The sequence below is a fragment of the Panthera pardus genome, unplaced genomic scaffold, assembly GCF_024362965.1.
Source record: "Panthera pardus isolate Hobbes unplaced genomic scaffold, ASM2436296v1 HiC_scaffold_8, whole genome shotgun sequence".
Classification (NCBI taxonomy): domain Eukaryota; kingdom Metazoa; phylum Chordata; class Mammalia; order Carnivora; family Felidae; genus Panthera; species Panthera pardus.
In genome coordinates this window covers 4199202-4215247 of record NW_026527013.1, presented here as the reverse complement: position 1 = coordinate 4215247, position 16046 = coordinate 4199202, and the positions used below count along the sequence as shown (strand labels likewise).

General features: G+C 62.9%; 3 protein-coding genes across 6 annotated transcripts in view; 2 read left to right on the top strand and 1 right to left on the bottom strand.

The window, feature by feature from the left end:
* Positions 1-616: 616 nt before the first annotated feature.
* DUS3L (dihydrouridine synthase 3 like) lies at positions 617-5668 on the top strand. 3 transcript variants are annotated; one of them, XM_019430785.2, is made up of 13 exons: positions 619-851; positions 1548-1821; positions 2076-2588; positions 2939-2980; positions 3105-3257; positions 3500-3616; positions 3816-3881; positions 3959-4069; positions 4315-4411; positions 4621-4696; positions 5028-5216; positions 5292-5420; positions 5515-5668. In XM_019430785.2, exons 1-13 carry the CDS (start codon positions 754-756, stop codon positions 5585-5587), a joined length of 1938 nt encoding a protein of 645 aa, XP_019286330.2. In that variant the 5' UTR covers positions 619-753; the 3' UTR covers positions 5588-5668. The 3 variants fall into 3 exon arrangements, 2 of the variants coding, with proteins under 2 accessions (XP_019286330.2, XP_053754147.1); XM_053898172.1 differs by lacking the exon at positions 619-851 and having other exon boundaries at positions 1674-1821; positions 1934-2588; XR_002075423.2 differs by lacking the exons at positions 5292-5420; positions 5515-5668 and having other exon boundaries at positions 617-851; positions 4224-4411; positions 5028-5143.
* Positions 5669-5795: 127 nt separating this feature from the next.
* PRR22 (proline rich 22) lies at positions 5796-8030 on the top strand. Its single transcript, XM_019430786.2, has 3 exons — positions 5796-6329; positions 6433-6495; positions 6892-8030. Exons 1-3 carry the CDS (start codon positions 6200-6202, stop codon positions 8010-8012), a joined length of 1314 nt encoding a protein of 437 aa, XP_019286331.2. The 5' UTR covers positions 5796-6199; the 3' UTR covers positions 8013-8030.
* A 1563-nt stretch (positions 8031-9593) lies between these two features.
* CATSPERD (cation channel sperm associated auxiliary subunit delta) overlaps positions 9594-16046 on the bottom strand; it is a 44559-nt gene continuing 38106 nt past the window's right edge. For both annotated transcript variants that reach the window (XM_019430783.2, XM_019430784.2), the window contains 3 exons: positions 15189-15375; positions 11003-11160; positions 9594-9888 (listed from right to left, as the gene is read on the bottom strand). In XM_019430783.2, coding sequence (XP_019286328.2) covers positions 9651-9888; positions 11003-11160; positions 15189-15375 — 583 coding nt within the window. In that variant the 3' untranslated portion in view covers positions 9594-9650. The remainder of the gene's footprint in view (positions 9889-11002; positions 11161-15188; positions 15376-16046) is intronic.

Below are 16046 nucleotides of genomic sequence, written 5' to 3'. Positions count from 1 at the left end.
GGCTACGTTCAGGCAGCCCTCTGTGGGCCTCAGTTTGCCCACCGATCCAACTATCTCCCTAGGGAGCTGGGGAGCCTGCCGGACGGTGCGGGGAGACTCCTGATGGACCCTCATCGAACAATAGCACGGGCATCTTAGGAGGGAGGAATGAGCTCCCGGCCCAAGCACAGCTCGGCATGGACTGCAGTGGCTTCTCCCAGTTTTGGATTCCACTAATTCCACCGCTTTATTCCCAGACTGTCCTACAGAGGGCAGCCGAGGCCAGCGACGGGGGACAAACCGCTCCGCCCACACCTCGGCTCCTACACGAGCGCTCAAGGGCAGGGATTCGTCTGTTTCAGTCGCTGCTGTAGCTCTGGCATCTAGGACAGCACCTGGCACGCGGGCACTCAACTAACTACCTGTCGAATGAATGCCCCCGCGTAAAAGTGGTGGAATTTAAGTTTGCTTAAAGCCCCAGCTTTAAAGTTTTTCAAACACTCCTGTGGGCCGACTGCGGCCCGTCGGGGGAGGCTCGCGTGCGGCGGGAGAGTCAACAAGCACCTGCTCGCCCCGCAAACAGCTCAGCGGTACCACCGGGCCTGGGACCCGAGGCTCCGCCCCCGCGAGGCTCCGCCCCCACGCGTCGACGCTCGTATAATGGCGTCACTTGGAGCGCCCCGGCCTGCGCGTTTCCCCAGCCCGACCGGGAAGACGCACTCGCGACCCGGAAGGCCTTCCCGCCACACTCGGAGGCGGGCGTGAGGGGGGTCGATGGCGGAGGGAGCGGCGGAGGCCCCAGCAGAGAGTGGTGGCGGCGGCGACTCGGGAGCCAGCGCGCCGGAGCGGGGGGTGGCGCCCATTAAACCTCAGTGAGTCGCCGGGGCCGGGGGAGAACCTCACGAGGCCTTCCCGGCGGCTGCCAGGTGTGCTGGGCGTGCTGGGCGACGGGGGCAGCAGCCCACACGGGAAGCTCGCAGGCTCTTCAGTCGGGGCCGTCCCACCGCCCGCGGGGACCGCGGCGCCTCCGGACACCGCGCGCGTTGGGGGCTGTCACGTGTGCTGAGGACCCCCCCCCCCCCCCCCCCCCCCCCACGGTGCCTGCCGGGGCGGGCAGGGTTTGCGGCCGGGGCCGCAGTGCGTGCTGGGGACTGTAGTCTCCGCGTACGGCGGGAACGGCACTGGGGCACCTCCGGCCAACCTCGGGCTTGTGTCTGAAGCGAGGGCCGTGGGGCACGCTGGGGAGTGTGGCGGCTGTGGCCCCGTTGCAAGGCATGCAGGGACATGTAGTTTTCTCTGGCCGAGCGTGGCCAGGGACGTTCAGGTCTGTTTGTAGTTTGGCTCAACGCTGTGGGCAGTGGGACCCAGGCACAAAATAGGTCCTGCCTGTGGCCTCGAGGTGCATCCGGGCCAGTAGTCGGCGGGTTCTAAGCAGTGCGCTTCCCATCAGCAGAAGCACTTAAGCAGGGACAGGCGTTCTCAGCCCCTTTCTCCAGCGTGCATTGCGACTGAGCTCCAGAAAGGACTCCCTCCACAAGCCCTTTCTCCCACCGCCTCTCTACTGGCAGATACCTCACCACCAAGGAGCAGTTCCACGAGTTTCTGGAAGCCAGAGGGCAGGAGAAGCCCAGCCAGGAAACCGAGGCAGGAGACCCTGGTGGCAATGACCTGGTTGAACCTGAGGCCAAGCGGATCCGACTGGAAGATGGGCAGACGGGGGAGGCAGCTGAACCTGGGGAGCAGCCGCAGGTTCAGAAGAGAGCCCGGGGCCAGAACAAAGGGCGGCCCCACATGAAACCCACCCACTATGACAATAATAGGCTCTGCCCCTCCCTGGTCCAGGTGAGTAATTGTTGCTTGAAAGTCCCAGAGACCTGCGGTCTGAGCCGCCATGCCCCCAGTTTGATCCTCAGGAAGTTATGACATAAGAGTCATTATTATTCCCATCTTTCAGCTGGACTAACAGGCTCGATGATGTCACCCGTGCGCCCAAGGACACACGGCCGGGAGGGGAGGGATTTGAGGTTCTCCGCCGGGCTGCCTGGCTGTCTCAGCCCCTTCCCGTCCTCCCTCGTTGCCTCTTCGTTTCCACGCAGGAATCAGCCGCAAAGTGTCTCTTCGGTGACCGCTGCCGTTTCCTGCACGATGTGGGCCGCTACCTGGAAACCAAGCCGTCGGACCTGGGCCCCCGCTGTGTGCTGTTCGAGACCTTTGGCAGGTGTCCCTATGGTGTCACCTGCCGCTTCGCCGGGGCGCATCTGGGACCCGACGGCCAGAACCTAGTGCGGGAGGAGTGGGTCCAGGCCCCGCCCGTGCGCAACGGCCTGGACAAGGCCCTGCAGCAGCTGCTGCGAAAGCGCAAGGTCCGCTTTGAACGCGCCGAGCAGGCCCTACGCCAGCTGAGCAGGGACCGGGTGCCAGGCCCCTCCCCCGCTGCCGCAGTCCCCAAGGTCACGGGGGCCGAAAGCGCCCCCGGGCAGGACAGTGGTGACACCCAGCAGGCCCTCCCGGGGCCGGACGCCGGTGCCCTTCCCAGCGGCTCGGTGTGGACCCGTGGGCCCCTGACGGATGAGGACGTAGTCAGGCTGCGGCCTTGTGAGAAGAGAAAGGTACGTGTTTCGGGCTTCTTGTTTGGGGCAGCGGTAGCGGCGGGGGCAGAGAGAGCCGGACAGAGAGTCAGGGCTGGGACGGAGGGAGGCACAGGGAAAGGCTTCCTGCAGGAGGGGGCATCGGGGTGGGGTTTTGGCAGTCGGGTCGGAGCTCTGCAGCAGGGGAGCGCGCGGAGAACGGAGCGGTCCTCGTGGAGGGATGCGTTGACGTGTGCTGAGGCGCGGAGGGGGTCACTGCCGGGCCGGGCCGGGCCGGGCAGGGCAGGTGCTAGGCCGGGGAGAGGGGAGGCTCGAGAGCCCTCGCAAGCCTGGCCAGAGGGGCGAGCTTCCCTGTGTTTACTGCCCTGCAGCTGGACATCCACGGCAAACTGTACCTGGCCCCCCTCACCACGGTAGGTCAGCCCGACGGTGCCGAGTGACCTCCCCTGCCTGGTGGGTCCTGGGGCTGGGGCGGGCGTCCGGGGTCCCCACCCGCCGCGTCCTCACGTGTGTGCGTCTCCCCCCGCCGCCCCCCAGTGCGGGAACCTGCCCTTCCGGCGGATCTGTAAGCGCTTCGGGGCCGACGTGACGTGTGGGGAGATGGCCGTGTGCACCAACCTGCTGCAGGGCCAGACGTCCGAGTGGGCTCTGCTCAGACGCCACCAATGCGAGGATGTCTTTGGCGTCCAGGTGGGTGTTGCCCGAGGGAGGGAGGCGGGAAGGGCCGAGGGGCTCTTGGCTGCCTGGTTTTAGAGCAGGGTTCGGGGCCGGCTCTCCGACTCAGTCACTCCCAGACCCCTCTTGCCTCGGCCGTGGGCCGGAGCGCTGAGCCGATGCCCCGTCAAGGGCTGAGGGCCTTGGCCCGGGGCCGCTGTCCGGATCCCCGTGGTGGGCGGGGGCGGTCTGGACCAGCTCTTCACCACCTGCCGCAGCTCGAGGGCGCCTTCCCTGACACCATGGCCAAGTGCGCCGAGCTGCTCAACCGCACCATCGAGGTGGATTTCGTGGATATCAACGTCGGGTGCCCCATTGACCTCGTGTACAAGAAGGTAACGGCCGCTCGGCCCTGGACCCCACGGTGTGGGTGGGGCAGAAGCCTGGGATCTGGCCCTTCCGCCTGCCGAGTCCCCGGAGACCCGCGGGCATTCCTGTGCCTCGGTTTGCCCGTCTGGGCAGCGGAGGCTGAGAAGGGCGTCAGGCCCGGCCTGCGTCCCGGCCTCCCTTGCTTCAGCCGCCCGTTTTTCCCAGGGCGGGGGCTGTGCCCTCATGAACCGCGCGGCCAAGTTCCAGCAGATCGTCCGCGGCATGAACCAGGTACGCACCTCGACGTCCCTGCCCTGTCCCCAGCCCAGCCCAGTCCCGGGCCCCGCTGACTGTAGCCGTCGCCGCAGGTGCTGGACGTGCCCCTGACGGTGAAGATCCGCACGGGCGTCCAGGAGCGCGTGAACCTGGCGCACCGGCTGCTGCCCGAGCTGCGGGACTGGGGCGCGGCCCTGGTCACGGTGGGTCTCGGGGCACAGAGGGTGTCGCGGCCGCGGGAGCGCTCGGCCGCCCTTCCTAATGGTCCCTCTCTGCCCGTCTCTCCCTCTTGCTCTCTGGCTCTCCCTTCATCTCTGTCTCCGTCTGTCTCTTTGCCTCTCTGTCTCTCCCTCTCAGCCTGTCCCTCTTGATCTCTCTGGGTCTCTTTCTCTGTGTCTGATTCTCCGCCTCCTGGGTCCTCCCTCCCCGCGCGTGGCTGCCTTTTCAGCTCCACGGCCGGTCTCGGGAGCAGCGCTACACCAAGCTGGCCGACTGGCAGTACATCGAGCAGTGCGTGACAGCGGCCAGCCCCATGCCCCTGTTCGGTGGGTCCCCCGCCACCTGGCTCAGACCTCCCGCCAGCCCTGCGCTCTCTTGGGCCGCATGCCTGGACCGCCTTCCCCCCCCCCCCCCCCCCCCCCCCCGCACCGCCGGGACCCTTCCCTGCCCTCGTGGGTGTCGCTGGGCTGGCAGGAGCTCTCCCAGAGCTCCCATCGACACGCGGCTCCCTGAGACCCCAGCCTCTGTCCCTCAGGAAACGGGGACATCCTGTCGTATGAGGATGCCAACCGTGCCATGCAGACTGGCGTCGCCGGGATCATGATCGCCCGGTGAGTGTGCTCCGTGCGTGGAAGTATCGCAGAGCGTGGGGAAGGCGCCGGCGCATCCGAGCTTTGTTACGGCCGCCGCCGCCCCCAGCCTCGCTGCCTCGCTCCCCCCGCTCTCCGTCCCCAGCAGGTGGCTCTGCCAGGACACGGGGCGGAGAGATGGGGTCCTGGCCGCCGGCGGGGGTCGGGAGGGGACCGGACATTCGCGCCCGTGTGGGCTGGCACTCTTGGGCTTTGGTGGTCGGGTGAGCTTAGCTGCGAGGCAGGGACCAGGGCTCCGTCCTGACGGCCCCCTGCCCTGCCCTGCCCTGCCCGCCCGCCCGCCCGCCCGCAGCGGTGCCCTGCTGAAGCCGTGGCTGTTCACGGAGATCAAGGAGCAGCGGCACTGGGACATCTCGTCGTCCGAGCGCCTGGCCATCCTGCAGGACTTCACGCGCTACGGCCTGGAGCACTGGGGCTCAGACACGCAGGGCGTGGAGAAGACCCGGCGATTCCTCCTCGAGTGGCTTTCCTTCCTGTGCAGGTGGGCGCCCGCACTGTGCGGCTTGGGGGGCTGCGGGTGGACGGCTTGGCCTGACCCCGCGCCCGCCACCTGCAGGTACGTGCCCGTGGGCCTGCTGGAGCGGCTCCCGCAGAGGATCAACGAGCGGCCGCCCTACTACCTGGGCCGCAACTACCTGGAGACGCTCATGGCCAGCCAGAAGGCGGCCGACTGGATCCGAATCAGGTGCCAGGAAACCGAGGTGCCGCGGTGTGGACGGCTGGGGGGGCCAGGGGGCCCCAGGCCTGACCCTGCCCTCTGCCCTCTGCCCTCTTCACAGTGAGATGCTGCTGGGACCCGTGCCACCCAACTTCGTCTTTCTGCCAAAGCACAAGGCCAACGCGTACAAGTAGTCGTGGGGGTGGGAAGGGGCGTCTGAGGGCCCGGCGGGGTCTCCTGCTGTGTGAGCAGACAATAAATTTTATTCTTTTAAAGCCCAGGCCTTTCTGTCACCCCAAAGCTTCCCCGTCCCGCTCCAGTCAGCTTTGTCTCGACACCGGGCCGTCCCTATCCCCCTCGGTTCCCTTTTCTTTCTCATCTGCGAGAGTCCCCGGCCGTCCCCATGGGCCCAGCCCTGTGCCGCCCGCCGCTGCCGCCCAGAGAGGCTCAAACCGCAAGGAAGCCACAAGGGCTCACGAGGCGGGGGGCCTCGGCCTGCGTGGGTTTGGGTCCGGGCGGGCTGCCTGGAGGAAGGCGCTCTGGAGCAGTCCAGAGCGTTGCCGGAGGCAGCAGACAGGAGTCCGGGGTCTGCCCTGCCATCTGTGAGGCCTGTCTCTGGCCGTCCCCCCCCACAGCCCCTGACGCCGGAATCCCGACCAGTGGGCGGGCCGCAGCCTGGAACCCGCCGCCCAGAGTAACCAGGCAAACAGAACTCTGTAGGACTCTGAACCTGTTCTCCGGGTGGGCCGCCAGTGCTCCCACCTGCTGCCCTCCTGGCCTGCCTGGGCCGGGACCCCTGCCTCCCCATGCAGCACCCCAAACCCTTCTATGCGCCCACAGCTCCCCAAGAAGGCTTCAGCTCCCGGGGCCCAGATGGCACTGAGGGGCCAGGCAGTCAGCCTCTCCCCACCTGCACGGAGCCTCTTCCTACTGTGGGTATGAGTCGGAGGGCGCTAGATGTGGGGCGGGCGTGGGGGTGCCCGATGGGGTGGGGGAACGGGGCTCGGGCCCCCACCCACCTGCCTGCTTTTGTCCCCAGGTTCCTCCAACCTGTATCAGGCCCTAAACCCGGAGAAAGAGGTGTTTCCAGCCCCTCCGGCAGGTACCAGCCTCCCCGCAACCCTTGACGAGGACTCGGGGAGGTTGGGGGGGATGTGGAGCCGTCTAGGCCTGTCTTGCCCATGCCCCTGACCTTAGGTGGCCCCCAGAAGGTAAGGCCTGTGTCTCTTGTCCCTCAGGCCTTTAAGGGCAAAGCCTGTGCCATTCCCAGACAGGTCCCCCCCCCCAAATGATGCCCAGGGCCCCTGACTCCCAGATGGGTCCCCAAAGGCAGGAGCTATGTCCCCATCCCTCAAATGGGCCCCAAAGCCAGGTCTGTGTTTCCCGTCCCCAGATGGGCCCTGCAGGTTTGGGCTGTGCCTCTCCCCCATCCCCCCTGTACTCCTCCCCTCATGGGGGTTCCCAGAGCTCCTCTCAGAACTCCCTCCCTGGCCTGCAGGTTTCCAGATGGCACCCTGCGGGTGCTTCTTTGACCCCCGCATCTACCGAATCGAGTGGGCCACCACTGACTTCGGCCAGTCGTCCCTGTACAAGCTGACGGCAGTGGGCGGTGGGGGGCCCCCCGGGGGTCCGGCGGGGGGCCCCGCCTCGCCAGGCACCTACCTCCTAGAGCCCCAGCACTACCTCAAAGCCCCAGTGCCGGCCCCACCACCCCCGCCCTACCCGCATTACCTGCCAGTGCCCGGGGGCCCCCAGTACCTCATGCCCTACTTCCCCCCCGAGGGGCCGGGGCCGGAGGCTCTGGGCTTTGTGGGGGAAGGGGGGCCCCCCGCCTTCATGGAGCTGCCCCCATCCCTGCTCAAGGAAGGCCCAGGGCCGCCCCCACCTGTCCCCAAGGAGAACAAGCTGCCTCCCTTGCTCATTACCCTTCCCGCTGAGGCCGCGCTGCCCCCCGGCGCCTATGGCCACCTCAAGGGCAGCCTCAGTCAGCTCCATGGGCCCGGTGAGCCCCTGGCCTTCCCCTCCAAGGAGCTGCAGGGCGGTGGGGCCGGGCCGGCCCTGCTGTACCCGCCGGGCCCCGGGGAGCCCAAGGTGGCCGAGGCAGAGGCGGCCCCGCTGGGGGCGGGCGAGGCCAGGGCCCCCGAGGCAGCCAGGGCCTTCGTGCTGCCTGAGAAGGTGCTTCTGGAAGACGCCATGAAACTCTTCGACTGCTTGCCGGGCAACGCCGAGCCCGAGGGGTCCCCACGCAAGGCCCCCGGGCCGGCCCTGCCGGATAGCGGGGGCGGCGGAGACGACTCGTCCAGTGACATCCGCTCGTTGCACCTGCCGGACGAACTGCTGTCCTTTGACTACAGCGTGCCCGAGATCCTGGACACCGTGTCCAACGTGGACTGCCTTTTCAGCTTCAAGGCGCTTGATGAGGAGCCGGCGCCCCGCCCAGGGCCCCCCGCCGCCAGCACCGTGGCCCCTGCCTTGCGACCTGAGCTGCCCGGCAGGAGGAAGGCTGGCACCTCGTCCACCAAGAAGGGGAGGCAGGGAGGCAAGGGCAAGCAGGCTGCGGGCCCGGCCAGCGCCGCCCCCTCGGGGCCCAGGCAGGACCTGGGAGCCGGCCCCCATTAAAATGGATTTGACCTCTCGGCTCACTGTCGGCTCGGTCGCATCGGGGCCCAGGGACGGTGGGCTGAGGCTGGCCGTGGGGGGCTGTCCCCTCCTCCGCCCTGTCGCGGGGGCGCTGGTTCGCACGGGAAGGCCCAGCAGCCCCTCGGCACCTCCTGGGTGCTGGGCTTCCAGAGCTGAGCTGCGGAGGCTTAGAGTCCCGGGGAATCCTAAACCCCCCCCCCCCCCCGAGCCCCGGAAAATCGGGAGTCAGCCTGCAGGGATGGGCGCTTCCGGAAGGTGGGGAGATGCCGTCCATTTCTGTAAGGATCTGTTGCCCGAGTGGTGAACGGGTTGCCCAGAGAGGGGTGGGAGATGAGGCCTCCCCCCACCCCTCTCTCCCCCTGCAGAGGAGGAAGGGACCCTCCTGCCCCAGGGCCTGGGCTGGGTCCCTGGGACCTTTGTTGTTGGGCTCTGCTGGGGTAGCCCTGGGGGCGGCTGGGGTGGGCCCCCCTTTCCTGAACCCTCATTCCTAAGCTCGGGGGAGAGACAGCTGCTGGAACCGTGCTGCGGGCTGTGTGGCCGCGTCTGCGCTTACCCCGCCCGGCCCTGTTCTGGGCCTGGACAGAGAGGCCGGGAGCTCACTTCGCCCAGCTTCCTCCTGAGCCCCCCCTCTCCCCGCAGCCCCATCTGGGGTATCTTTGAGACGAAACTCCAGGGCATTCGGTGAAGGGAAGGCCCTGGCACGTGACGTAAGAGGATGGGTTCGGTTTCCTTGGAAAAATGTTCGCTGCCAAGAGACGCCCGCCCAGGGAGGGCGGGGTAGGTGTGCGCGTGGAGGTTCCCCACCACTGGATCGCGACTGTTTGGGACAACTGAGGACGCCCACAATATACACCTAAGAATAATCAGGAAAGTCATGGGACTTAGGATGGGATGGCTGTCCCGGGCCGCCTGGGGTTCAGAATGAGGCGGTGGGTGGGGAGGGAAACCCCGGTGAACGGGTAGGTAGACTACACGTACCCGTGTACGTTGTATATACGTGTGTGCACACGTCTGTGCACACGTGTACGTGCTATCTACATGCATGTGTAGAACAGGCATGCATATCTATACACGTGTATAGGTCTGTGCCCGCGTGTGTGTAACCTAGGTGAATACACGCTATGGGCGTATACGTGCATTGCACGCACATGCGTGGACACGTGCATACGTACGCACACGAGTCCCAGGTATACACATGTACACGTGGCAAATCTGCCCGACTTGTTCGTGCACGTAGCAAAACACACGTGTACGTGTTTGTATACACGTTAGGGTTTGTACCCAGGAGATGCAATCCCTCAGGCCGCGGTCTCCTACAGACATCCCCCCACTTGTCCTTGGGCCTCGTCCTCTACAGGACACGTTGCCGCGTCTCCTGCTTTTCGGAGAACTGCCTCTTGTCCCCCCGATGCCTGTGCTGGTTTATGTCACCGGCCTGCCCACCTCCTGTCCCAGCCCACGTAGGTGCCACGTGCAGAGGAACTCGGACGTGAGGATGCGGAGAGAGACGGTGACGGTGGGGGGTCGGGAAAACAAACCACGCCTGATACGCGCTGCCGCTGGCTCTTTTCCAGAATGCTTTGTTTTAAGACAACTCTGGGCTCCTCCGCTGTGCGCTCAGCGCCTGCCTTGGAAACACGGGCAAAGGTTTCTGAGTCTCCTGCACAGATTCATCCAGAACTCCTTGAGCCTGAGGCCCTTCTCGGTGTGCAGCAGTTTGGGGATCATGTAGGCCGACCACACGGACAGCAGCATGGCCATTATGAGCGGGATGATGGTGACCGTCGTCGGGATGATGGACGGGGGCAAGGCCCCGTAGACGTAGACGCTGAAGGTGGTCCCCAGGTGACAGTAACTGCAAAGGGGCAGTTGGGGACAGGCCATGGGGCACTGCCCTTCACCCCGGTAAATGTTAAAACCCACAGATGGGACCGTTGGGCCCCGGGTGCTGGGCTGGGACACCGGGTTCATGTGTGTCCGCTTCAGCTCGTATCCGAGTGCTTTGGCGACAGTCACGTTTTCCCTCCCAGCATCCCTGTCCTCCCCTCCTCTGGGGACAGGGTGTCCCCTCAACTCCGTGCCCAGGCTCAACCTAGAGACGCAAACAGACCAACCCATTGCTGACCGGAAGCGGAGGGTGGGCACGATGGGGCCACAGGCACCCAGCAGGCGGGGGGCAGCAGGCCAGGAGGGAAGGGCATCCCAGGAGAGGGGACCCAGCGTATAGGAGAACTCGGCAGGGTTCAGCTGGCAGCGCGGTGCGGAGAGAGGAGGTGACGGGCTCGAAGGCAGTCCCCTCTCTCCTCCGGATGTGCCACCCCAAGCCTCCCGCCCATGGCCATCCCAGAGTCGGCCCCCCTAGGTCAGGGTGTGGCTCTCAAGGGAAGGCAGGGTCTCCATGTGCTTAGGGGGGCGGACTTTGTATTTGGAGAGGACAGATGATGCGGGGGATTGTCCCCTAGTGCCCCGTCCGGTGGGAGACGTTGATAATCCAGACCAGCACACGTAGAAACGTCCTCGCGCACGGGGGTGGTAACCATTTGTAGGGAGCGCCGATTCCCATGGTGTGAATTCTGCCCCTGTAGCTGACCTCAGGCTACCAGTGCAAAGACAGCTTCCCAAACCCCCGCATATTTAAGAGTCAGCTCCTGTACTCCACCAGCGGGATGTGGTTTGCGGGGGGGATTCTGGTCCCCGAGGGCAGGGACGTGGCCTCTCGTCATTGCTGTTGCCCCAGCGCCCAGCATGGGCTCTGAGTAAGGACTTATTTAGCGAGTGAACAGATGTCTTTCAGAACTTAAAAGTATCATCCTTCCCAGGGACTGTCTGGGCTGCCGGGAAAATTGATGTTTATCCGGGACGCGCCAAGGGGTGGGAGAAAGGTGGGTCCCTCACGTGTGTGACCTGCCCTAGGGGAGCCATCCCCCCGCCCCCAGGCCTCTGGCGCAGGGCGACCCGCCCCTGCTCACCTGTAGTAGGGATCCACGATAGAAAGGAAGAAGACATAGATCCCGTTCCTTTGGTCAAAAATAACCTTGTTTGCTGTCGGGCCTCCCAAGATCTGATACGGGACATCTGGCCATCTCAGAGGGGCGTCGTTGTCGGGGTCATGGCAGCTGATGTAGTTCTGGGGAGAAGGACAGAGGCGTGGCCACCAGCTCAGGGGCCGGGGAGGGCCGGGCCAGCGCCCGCAGATGCGCCCCGTGTGTGCACGGCCCCGCCTGCGACACGTCTCACCAAACGCTCATGGGTGGGCGTCCAGGGCCAGGTGCTGGCGGGCAGGTGGTTCGTGGCCTTCGTGGGGGACGCCGTGGATGGCTGCTCGGTCTTTATCCTGCCCCCCTGCTTCTGGGCCTTCCCAAGCTATGGGGGCGTCAGCTTCACAGAATCCCTTACAGTCCTGAGTCTGGGTCTGGGCGCTGCCGGCTACACGTACAACTGGTGTTGTGGGCTGAGGTGAGCCCCCACCCCCGTCGCATGTTGGAGTCCTAACCCCCGACGGCTCAGAATGTGACCTTATCCAGAGATGGCGTCTTTTTCACGTAAATCTGGTTAAAGTGAGGTCATCAGGATGGGCCCTGATCCAATATGACTGGCGTCCTTATAAACAGGGGACGTTTGGACACAGGCATGCACAGGGAGAACATCAGTGTGAAGACAGAGGCAGAAACTGGGGTGTGTGTCTACAGGCCAAGGAACGCCAAAGGGGGCCAGCAAACCACGAGCAGCCAAGCCTGGAACAGAGTCTCGCTCTCAGAAGGAAACAGCCTTGCCAGCACGTTGGTCCCAGACGCCTGGGAAAGTTCCTCCAGAGCTGGGGAAGCATAAATCTCCGGTTCGTGGTGTTTTTGCTACAGCAGCCCCGGCCAGCTAAGACACCTGGGAAATCTGAAGATACAGAGGAGACCCAGCCACCTTCCTGGGGCTTCTTGTTGGCATGGCCACCGAGCGTGGTCGTGGCACCAAGATGTGGTTGGGTGGGGGCAGGAGCTTTTCTGCCCCGTCTTCAGATCCCAGGATTTCATATAAAGGGGGAACCTCCCTGAAAACTCAACAGGTGCATCAGGCTGCCTGCCTGAGCTGAAGACCTGTCTCTTCTGCACTATTTGCTGGTGGACCCAGAAGGGAGGGAGCTGGGCTTGTAGACAAAAGAAGAGAAAGAAAATTTTAAAGCAAGAAAGTCAAAGTAATAGCCCAGCAATATGAAAAATAAAGGACTGGGGCGCCTGGGGGGCTCAGCTAGTTGAGCATCTGACTCTTGATTTCTGCAAGAAATCGGCCCCAGGGTTGTGGGATCGGGCCCCGAGTCAGGATCCGCACTGATAGCATGGAGCCTGCTTGGGATTCTTTCTCTCTCTCTCTCTCTCAAAAAAAAAAAAAGACTCATTTTGCATGGCAAAAGCGAAAACCTGAAAGACATAAAAGATAAACTGAGGGAAATGTTTGCAACTCATGTTGCAGTAAAGGGTTAACTTCACAGATCTATAAAGAGCTCTTGAAAAGTGAGGAGAATCTGAAATCCCAGCAGAAAAAGTGGACACAGACTGAACACAATCCATAGTGCAGAGAAGTGAAAATGGCCCTCAAACAGGAGAAGACACAGCCTGGTCCGCCGTGGAGGAAGTGCACGCGGAAACAGACAAGGTCCTCCCGAGATAGTACACCTAGCTGGTGCGCTGTGGAGAGACAGGTGTCCGTGCACTGTGGTGAGAGGCACCGTGACACCACCCACGGAGGGGGCCTTAGTGGCATCCGCCTATAAGCCAGGAGGCACTTCCCTGGCCTGAAAACAGTCCTGCAGGACCAAGGGACTCAAGCTGGTGGGTAGAAGTGAGAGACCGGAAACATCCCGCGCCCGGCTGTTGGGCAGCAGAAAAACCCTGGAGCACCCATCCTGTGGAGGGTGGTCATGTGACTTTAAAAGGAAGAAGCCCCCCCCCCCCATGCCTCCTCCCCTTCGTGCACACCGCTCTTCCCATCAAGAGGTGGGGTCTGGGTGGGCCCTGGAAACTGCTTCTGACCAGTAGAACAGGCCCGGGGTGGGGGGGGGGCTGGGGGAAGGGGCTGGGCCGGGGACTTCAGGGGTCTGGAGACTTCCGGTCTGGAACCGTGAGGTCATGCTGTAAGGGAGCCCAGGCTACCCTGCTGGGGAGGACAGCACATGGACAACCCGGCTGCTGGCTAACAGAAGCCCCACACGGAAGAGGGGCCTTCTTGGACACCCCGCCCCCAGCTGAATGGCCCCTGCAGGGGCGGTCCTGGCTGACGCCACAGCCACGGGTCTGAGGTGCAGGTGCAGGACTGGGAGTCCGACCCTGCTGGGTTTGGGGTGGTTTCTTCTCCATAATGGCTAGCGGTCCCTCACACTGCTCTTTCGGCTTTTCTGGAGGTTTGGAAGTTCTCAGAATTAAAAACAAAAACAAGAACACAGGGGTGCCCGGGTGGCTAAGTCGCTGAAGCAACTGACTTCAGCTCAGGTCGTGATCTCACGGTTCGTGGGTTCGAGCCCCGCGTCAGGCTCTGTGCTGACAGCTCGGGTTCTGTGTCTCCCTCTCTCTCTGTTCCTCCCCTGCTCATTCTCTGTCTTTCAAAAAGAAATAAACGTTAAAAAAAATATTTTTTAATCCTTCAGGAGGAAAAACAATTGAAAAAGCTGGGCCATATAAAGACCATATTAAAAAAAAAAAGTAACGGGACAAACTGGTAAATGCAGGCTACGTTGAATGACAGCACTAATCAAAAGAATGCAACGCTATATGCGGGCACAGTCGGAAAATAATACACAAATTATATGTATGTGGCTTTCTCCTTTAGAGAAAATGATCAGAGAGGTGGTGTTTGCACGGCAGTGTGAACCCACAGAATGCCTGAGCTGTGCATTTTAAAACGGTTCCTATAGTTTAGGTGAAGTTCACCTTGGATTGAAAAAAAACAAAAAACAAAAAAACCCAAGTAGAATCATTGTTCCCAACAAAATAAATGATCCAACTCACTCAACACAAGGAGTGTGAGAACACTTCGAAGGTGCCCAGCTAAGAAAGAAAGCGTACAAAAAAAGAAAAAAGGGAGCCCAGGGGCGGCCGGGTGGCTCCGTCGGTTAAGGGGCCGACTTCGGCTCAGGTCATGACCTCTCGGTTCATGGGTTTGAGCCCCGCTTCCGGCTCTGTGCTGGCAGCTCAGAGCCCGGAACCTGCTTTGGATTGTGTGTCTCCCTCTCTCTGCCACTCCCCTACTCGTGCTCTGTCTCAAAAAAATAAATGTTAAAGAAAGCGGAGTCCAGTGTCTACGCGCGGGAACGGGCATCAGGTGTGGGGAGCGAGCGCCACCTGCTGGCGGCGGTGCTGCGCTGCGGTCGCGCCCTCGCATCTGGAGCCTGAGCGGTTAGAACCGGTTCTTGGGAAATCAGGAGACTCACAAGAGGGCCCGCGGGGTCCCTTCCTTACACTGGCATCACGCCCTATTTCTCCATTGTGCGACACCCCATGTGCACGACAGAAACGCTCCCGCGGCAGGAACGACTGTGAATTTAATCGGTCCCAGTGGTGATAGGCATTTGGATGGTTCTGGAAGCTTGCATATTATGAGCATGCCTGGGTGCCTTTGGCCAACTCCCTTGAGAGAGCTTGCTCACTTCATAGTCCCCAGATGTCCTAGCGGGCATCCCCACCCCCAGCCACCTTGCTGTGGGAGGTCTGTGTCCCCTCCCCACCCCCCAAATCCCTGTGCTGAAATCTGCCCCCCAAGGTGGTGGTTTGGGGAGGTGAGGCCTCAGGGTCGGATCAGGTCAGAGGGTGCGGCCCCCACGAATGGATGAGCGCCCTGATGAGAAAGACACCAGAGGGCTCCCTGCCCCTGCGTCCTGTGAGCACACGGGGAGAGGACAGTGGTCAATGAACCAGGAAGAGGCCCTCACCAGACACAGAGCCAACAGGCGCCTTGAACTTGGACTCCCGGCCTCCAGACCAGTGAGAAACAAATGTCTGTTGTTATAAGCCGTCCAGTAAATATTCCGTGAGGGCAGCCCCACTGTGGGCTGACACTTTCCCCCCTCCCCCCCGCCGTGGAACCTCCCCCGCCACGTGACCAGTCATCGCCACCCGCAGGTGACCGACAACGGGTTGTTCGGACCCCTTTTGGAAGAAGAGTAAACCCTACCTCTCGGTCCCAGGCGAAGAAGGGCCTTTTGTCGCCTGAGCTCTCCAGGATGGTGGTCCAGTTCTGCGGCTGGGATCTGCACAGCGCCATCTGGGCCGTCAGGGAGTACGTGTACGTGAACAGCCCGTTCACCTCCAGCAGGACGAACTCTGCCTTCGTCACCTCCTGGAACTTTCCTTCCCGCCACCTAGGACACACGCGCAGGGCTTGGCTGCAGGGGGGTGCAGCAGCCCCAGATGTCACGAGACAGTTCTGGGGACGGCGGGGGCGGCAAGCGAGGTCCCCTGGCCTCACCCGGGTGCCACTTGGCAGGGGACCAGCAGCAGGCGGGACGGGGCAGGGCCAGGAGGTGGGGGGGGGGGGCGCGGGCACGGTGTCCTGTGGGTGGCCACCAGAGGCCTCTCTGAGAAGCAGAGACGGGAAGAAATTGATGGGATGTTCTACAGGCAAAAAATGGCACTGGTAAAGAAGTAGATGAGGGGCGACTGGGGGGCTCAGTCGCTGAAGCGTCCGGCCTTGGCTCAGGTCATGATCTTGCGGTTCGTGGGTTCGAGGCCCACATCGGGCTCTATGCTGTCAACACAGAGCCCACATCGGATCCTGTCTGTCGCTCCCTCCGCCCCTTCCTTGCTCCCGCATGTGCTCTCTCTTCTCTCCCTCAATAATATTAAACAATTTTTAAAAAATAGATGAATGAATAAGCAAGTAAGCCAACAAAGAAAACCCTTCACAGCTGTCCTCTGACATTTTTCTAACGACATCTGCCAACATTCAAAAGGTGTACATTAGGGCCGTTAATGAGGGTTGTTCTAAATCATTATTTTTTGGCACACGTCCTGTGCTCTCCTGCCAGGCGGG

What these genes read in the sequence shown, in the direction of transcription:
- PRR22 (XM_019430786.2), top strand. Translation starts at nt 6,200, where the DNA reads ATGCAGCACCCCAAACCCTTCTATGCGCCCACAGCTCCCCAAGAAGGC. An exon ending in GGAGCCTCTTCCTACTGTGG is followed by an intron (nt 6,330 to 6,432) that starts GTATGAGTCGGA and finishes TTTTGTCCCCAG; the next exon opens with GTTCCTCCAACCTGTATCAG. An exon ending in GTTTCCAGCCCCTCCGGCAG is followed by an intron (nt 6,496 to 6,891) that starts GTACCAGCCTCC and finishes CCTGGCCTGCAG; the next exon opens with GTTTCCAGATGGCACCCTGC.
- DUS3L (XM_019430785.2), top strand. Translation starts at nt 754, where the DNA reads ATGGCGGAGGGAGCGGCGGAGGCCCCAGCAGAGAGTGGTGGCGGCGGC. An exon ending in TTGACCTCGTGTACAAGAAG is followed by an intron (nt 3,617 to 3,815) that starts GTAACGGCCGCT and finishes CGTTTTTCCCAG; the next exon opens with GGCGGGGGCTGTGCCCTCAT. An exon ending in CAGCCCCATGCCCCTGTTCG is followed by an intron (nt 4,412 to 4,620) that starts GTGGGTCCCCCG and finishes TCTGTCCCTCAG; the next exon opens with GAAACGGGGACATCCTGTCG.